We start from the raw sequence: 6,780 nt of genomic DNA, 5'->3' as shown, positions 1-6,780 counted from the left end.
CATTTAAACCTTCTTCAGATCCCTTCCAAGAAAAAAGAATAACGCCCTAGCGTTATGTGAAATACATTTTTCTCTGTATTTATACGTTTTAGAATTATCTTAGTAGGACAGAATAACGAATATAAATAAACATATTTGTGTTATGTTTAAATAAAAGAAAACTTGAGTCATAAAAAATATCACGACTTAACATTTAAATATTTAATTATGCACCGAACAGTTGAAAGCCGACATTGTTCCACTTTTCGCATGATTGGACGAATTAATAAAATCTAGTGAACTCATCGACAATGTTCACTGCTTTTGTACTGCAATATTATATTACATTTTTTGTTTTTAATTATTTTTCGGGCCACCGCCTGATACAATTATATCAGCAAATTATACAAGATGCAAGTTTGGATGTTACCGGCAGGGGCACAACCGGCACAGACTGAGTCACCGAGAACGAGACCGTAATACCTCGCTCCCTTCCCTCGCATCACGTTAGTCGGTCTCTGTCGCTCACCGTGACCGCAATGGCGACGAGTGTATCGGAGCAGAAAAAACCGATTTTCGACGTCAACGACGCCGAAGCGCTTTTCGAGAAATTTGTCAAAGATTTCGACAAAAGTTACAAAGATGACGCAGATAGAGAAGAGCATTATCAAGCATTCATCAAATCTCTGCATCGAATCAATGAACTGAACTCAAAAGATGGCACCGCGACGTATGGCATAAATAAATTCGCAGATTATACTGAAGAGGAGTCGAGACAAATGCGCGGAATGGCGAAACGCAGTAAGTGCTAAATGGTTTTTTTAACATGTAATATTTACTATGCTTAATAGTCGATACGTAGTGAATTCATGCTTTGTTTATCCTAATAGCTTTGTAGTTGTCATTGTGACAGTAGTGACTTTGCAGATTAAAAATAACATACTGGTTTGTCAAGTTGATGTTTCATTGTTTTAATTTTGAGAGAAGAAAAATATTTATTCAGAAACATCAGTGAAATAATAAACGTAAAGGTTGACAGTATTAGGCAGTAATAACTAGTATGTTATTATTTTGTCCTATAGTTGTAATAACATGAAAGTTTTCTTTTTCAGATTAATGTGATCTTGGAAGAATTTTAAAATATCTAGTTTGTAAGCATTAGCGTGTAAAAATTGTACTATAAACTTATAACATGTAACAAGATACATATCTGTTTTATAACTTTTGGGGTTCCGGGATACTTTATAAAAGATAAGCGACCGAGAAAAGGTCGGATGTAGAAAGGATGTACGAGCAAACATCGAGCAACTGAAATATAAATTTGGATCGACGATCGACGATGGGTACCTTTGATAATGACTATGTTATTCTTGTTTTCAAAACTAATTAATGAACACGGTACAGATTGTTGTTGTTGATGTTTATTGTGAACCAATACCAACATAATGTTTAATTAATTGTTATTACACTTCTGTTCACTTGAAACAAAAATGTAAGATGAAATGTTTTCAATTTTGTCACATTGCTTAGCTAGTTCTTTGAATGTTTTTTTCCATTTTTTCCTAATAGATTGTTATTGATATCGCGTGATTATATCTGAGTGTAACTTAGGCTTATGGTGTAATTGTACTTATATTTTTTTGAATTTAATATTGTAACAACAACAAAGTATCTTTTATTAAATAGTAATATCTAAATCTTGTATTTAATTTAAATTTTAACAACTTATCAGTTTCAAGCCGAAAAATCATTCAGTTAAAAGTATTTATTTGTTCCGCAAAATGTGAGTCGAGAGCCACTGAATATCTAACATTTAAACATGAGCTAATTTCTATTCCAATTCAGAGTTTACTGTTTTCCCATTTGTAGCATTCGTGCGTTTAGGTTAAATAAATATTGTTTCAACGTAACGTTTTCGAGTACAGCGAAGTATCACATTTGAAATGGACTAGTTCTCAGTATAGAGAAATGAACTTAACTCTTCTCTAAAATAATTTTACAAAACACTGGCTGTGGTAAAGTCAGAGGCAGCTGTTGCATCAAAGGCACGACTCGACCGAAAGTAACTCGACCTCAAGAGAATGCCGACGTGTAGTTAGTACTTCTAAGTGTACTGAACAGAGGCAAACAGAATTAAAACTTTTAAACACATTTAACATCTGTTATAAAGGAAAATATAATTTTACACTTTAAAAAAAACGACAGTTTGTAATTCTATAATATCAGGAGAATAAATCGAGTCTGTTTTAGACTGGTACACTGCAGGAGGTTTCAAGGAAATTGATAGAAATACAAACCCACATAAAATAACACTCTTATCATGCAACTGTGTAATAAATTAATAACAACATATGTTTGTATTCAAATATGTAAGTGTGATAAGTATACATTGTTACTTTATGTTTAATACCAGATTCGTCATAACGGAATTGTACCTACAAACTGACTGCGCATGACTCATAAAGTTCAATATAATATTCTCTTTGTTTTTAAATTTTTTAGTTAGACGGTAACCATCATTGTGATCGCAATGGCAACTAGTGTGTCCAATAAACCGATTTACGATATTAACAAAGCCGAGGAGTTGTTTGAAAAATTTATTAAAGACTTCGACAGAGAATACAAAGATGAAATCGACAAGGAGAAACATTATCAGGCTTTTATTAAATCTTTGGAACGCATCAACGAGTTAAATACGAAACAAGATACCGCGACGTACGATATAAATAAATTTGCAGATTTTACCGAAGAGGAAACAAAATGGATGCGCGGAATCGTGAAACCACGTAAGAAAATGATAATGCATTTATTTTGTGCTTATACTCGTATATTTTTAAGTAGACATTGTTCATTATTGTTTCTTGTAGTTTTATGAAATTTAAATTTATTTACATCTTAAGGGAACTGTAACTATTTCTGGAATAAAAAGTCGCATATGTGTTCTGTGCCGAATTTCGTGGAGATCTGTTCAGTCGTTTAGGCTACAGACTCTAACAAACATCCACCCATCCATTCATCTAAACATTCGCATTTATAATTTATCACTCTGTTGAAGACGTAATAGACAATTACCATGTTACTTAACTTGGTTATGTATTCCATAACAAAGGATAATTATACTCTTCGATTATTTTCTTGTACTAACACAGATGAGTTTTTCTGTTGTGCTATAAATTATATTGATGTTGTATAGTTTTGCAGTTAACAGTATCAACATCGAGACGATCTTACAGTTTACAATGTAATAAAATAATCCTTAATATTTATTTCAGAATGGTGAAATAAAAGGAAATCCGAGAAGTTGATTGAAGACCTACAAAATTTTAAGCAGTGAAATAAAAAGAAGATTGTTAGAAAGTTAAATTATTTATACTGTAAATTTTACAAGTTAACCATAATTTTGGCAAGTTATTATATTTAAAATATACGTTGCATAAATTGTTTCTTTTTCTCATTCTATATATAGGCAATCAGAAGGCTCCAGGGAAATTTGTTCTTGATGCTGCTATTTTTGCTCAAATGGCTTCACAGCAACATGGGAATTGTACGTTTTTTAAATCACATTAAAGTTTTCCTAACCACTTATAACTTAAGTTTTAATAAAGTGTGATACGAGTATGTTTAATTACTGTTCTCTTATAAGTTACAGTTTAGGACGTTTTATTTACTTTTTGATACAGATACGAAATAAAATATAGGTAATAAAAGACTCGAAACACATAAGTTATTGGTATAAACATATTTATTTCACAATTGCGAGACATGCAACTTAGTAGTAAACTTAATTATTTACCTTGAACATGATTGTATACAGCATTCTTGGATATTTCCATCGCAAACTTTACCCTTCCAAAAGATTATCGTCGATGTACAGTCTACACAATATGTAACATCAAATAATTTATCAGGCAAAGTAATACACAAAGTAATAACACAGCCATGTCAAAACTTTACTGTTCCTTGGATTATTAAACTTGATGTTTTGATATTGGAATTTATAACGTTAATTATGAATGAAAGTACATTTTTGTTACTTATTAATATCTGCTATTCTAAATTTTTAAAAGAAATAAGATACCTTAAACCACTTTTAAAAAAATAAGATAACAAACGAACAAGCGGCCACATGAGTTAACCGAACTAGATAAGAACTACAGCCCATAGATATCACAGTCACTTTAATCAACGGAGGAAGGTACATAGAAGAGGACATTTCCCCTTTCTATCCATTCCTTCTTTTTCCATATCCCATTATTTATTTGAAAAAAAATAGTGGGAAGGGAAAATGTACTGAAATTAAAAAGTAACATCATAATGATTTACTCTAATAATCAAACTGAATTTTGTATTGAAAGAATTTTCTCTTGTATTAAAAATCTTATTTTTCACAATATGAACTACTAACAGAAGACTATAATGGCTTGGTCCTAAACCTGGCACCCGTCCTATCTTTAGCAGTTTTGTTTGCAGTAGCGTCATGCGGTAAGCGCCCTATGCTATAACTTGTATATCTGAGAACAATTTTAAAAATAAAATACCATCACCAAGCTTGAATATTTTACTGCTTGATGGTTTATTAAATGAATTGTATGATAGCTATGCAATTAACTACGTTTTTTTCTATAGAAAAAGGGGGCAAGAGCATCGGATCGCTGAAATTAAACTAAAATTTATCGTAAAAATTGCGTTCTAAATTGTTTTATAGTGTTCATTATTAAAGTGTAGGAATTTTAAAGACTAAAGTAGTAAGTGACACTCAGTTTTGATTTTTTTAATCGTTGTGTATTTTTAAACAAAGTAACTTCTTGGTTGTTTTCGATAAGACTTAAGTAAGTGAACTTTAAATGTAAACTTGGAAACAAAGACATACTGCAGTCTATTAACCTTATTGTCTGCTATCTGATGCAAATTGTATGTTTATATAACTACATCATAAATTGTATGATACATTTGTAGCATGTTATGTATGAACTTGGTTGTAAAATGTTATATAGTACAGATAACATAAAATACCACAGTGTATGCGTTATTGGCCTTAATAATACTACTTTTAATAAGGCCAATAATAAAACTCGTTAGTAATAAATTGAGCATTATGTCTCACCTACTAAGGTAGGTAAGGATTAGGATAAGTCCAACTCCTATATGGTCTGCGCACCGGGTTTTCGTCCTTCAAAAAACTCTTTATCAACCGTCATCTCAGCCATCACTCCATTCCTGTTCATGTCACCTTTCACACAATCCAATTATCTCTTTCTAGGTCTACCTCTACCGGTGTACCTCCACTCTCATAACTAACGTCCTTGTTACATGAGCTTCTATTATTTACAAAATACGAAAGTGAATTCACCAGGCGAATCGTTTACGTTGATAATTAAAATTCAGGTTAGTTTTGGTACTAAAAATGAGTTTTACTAAACTTTACTTAGATATGTTAGTTTAGCCGGAAATTGAAAATAGTTAAAAAGGCAACAAGCGCAACATTTTCGCGGCGGCCACTGAGCGGTTGCGGTTCAGCTCAAACGAGCCAATTTCTATTCCGAATCCGTGTTGCACTTTATTTTTTCACCGTTTGTGACATTTAAGTTAAATGTGTTTCACGGTTTTTTGTTTTCAGACAAGGTTTTATTTACGATTGTATTATTTTTATTTTAATGATAAACATTAAACTTTTGATAAGAGTACATGATATAGAAAATGTTTTATGCATCTTTTGAAGGGCAATTATTATAGAAAGCATTTGTTTAAAAACAAATAACAATCTTCTAATGTTTTTTAAATACAAAAACTATTTTTTTAGAATGATAATATTGAAGAAGTAAACAGTGTTTTATCGAGCTCGAGGTGGCAGGAGCGAGGCGGGGCGTTAGGTCTGAACCGCTTTGAGAGTAACTTAGCTCAAGGGCTCTCACGGGAGCCTCAACTTGCGCCATTACTGCCTTTTATATTACCAGTTGGGAACAAATGTTTGTTATTGTCTGTCATATTGGGAAGGCGGAAAGACGAATGACATTCTCCATGGATGGGGTTAATTTAATAGGCAAATAGCACTTTGTCCTCACAACTTTATTTCAATTTCATAGAATATTCTAGCAAAGTTAAATACGTAAGTAATTTTATCCTTATAAGATATTAATCTTCACTTATATATTGAATATACACTAACATTGGAAAGAAAGTTTTTCTGCTAAACATTCTTGTTATATGTTGTGAAAATTTTAGAAAGCGACGGAAACAAACGGCCCAACGTATAATACACTAATAGACAAAAATTTGACTAAAAATGAATTAATACGTCTAAAGTACAAAAAGCTTTTAGGGCTAAAAGCTTTTCATCACCACTTTATTTAGTATTATTATCACAATTTGATAAATTGTGAGAGTCAGCTACGCAGTTAAGCGTTATAACTGCTTCCCTAATGGTACGTACATTTAAATTTTAATTTAATATAATTAATGAAGCAATAAACCATTTAATAAACTTACAAAATGATTTGCTTGTTTTTTTTTTTTTATAACATAAGGTGGCAAACGAGCAAGCAGCCACCTGAATCCGCCAAAATGGCGAAGCGACCGCTGCCCATAGACATCCGCAATTGCAGATGCCTTGCCTACCCTTATCCGACAGAGGAGGAGACGCACATAAAGATGATATTACCCCTTCCTATGTATCTCCTCCTGTTAAATCCACTTCCCCTTCCCATCCTCTTCTTATAAGAAAATGGTGGTAAAGAGAAAGGGACTTAAATTAGGCCTCCGGCACCACACTCATCAGACGAAACACGGAATTGCTTCCATTTC

The 6,780-nt window shown here is 32.2% G+C and overlaps 1 protein-coding gene across 1 annotated transcript; it reads left to right on the top strand.

Moving 5' to 3' along the window:
* The first annotated feature begins 472 nt into the window (after positions 1-472).
* LOC106107444 (xylem cysteine proteinase 2-like) lies at positions 473-1,115 on the top strand. The gene is made up of 2 exons (XM_013288295.1): positions 473-780; positions 1,092-1,115. The coding sequence occupies exons 1-2, from the start codon at positions 519-521 to the stop codon at positions 1,094-1,096; spliced, it is 267 nt and encodes an 88-aa protein (XP_013143749.1). The 5' UTR covers positions 473-518; the 3' UTR covers positions 1,097-1,115.
* The last annotated feature ends 5,665 nt before the right edge of the window (positions 1,116-6,780 follow it).

This window comes from Papilio polytes, unplaced genomic scaffold (assembly GCF_000836215.1).
Source record: "Papilio polytes unplaced genomic scaffold, Ppol_1.0 DF822067.1, whole genome shotgun sequence".
In the NCBI taxonomy this organism is placed as follows: Eukaryota; Metazoa; Arthropoda; class Insecta; order Lepidoptera; family Papilionidae; genus Papilio; species Papilio polytes.
This window is presented reverse-complemented; position numbering and strand designations above follow the sequence as displayed.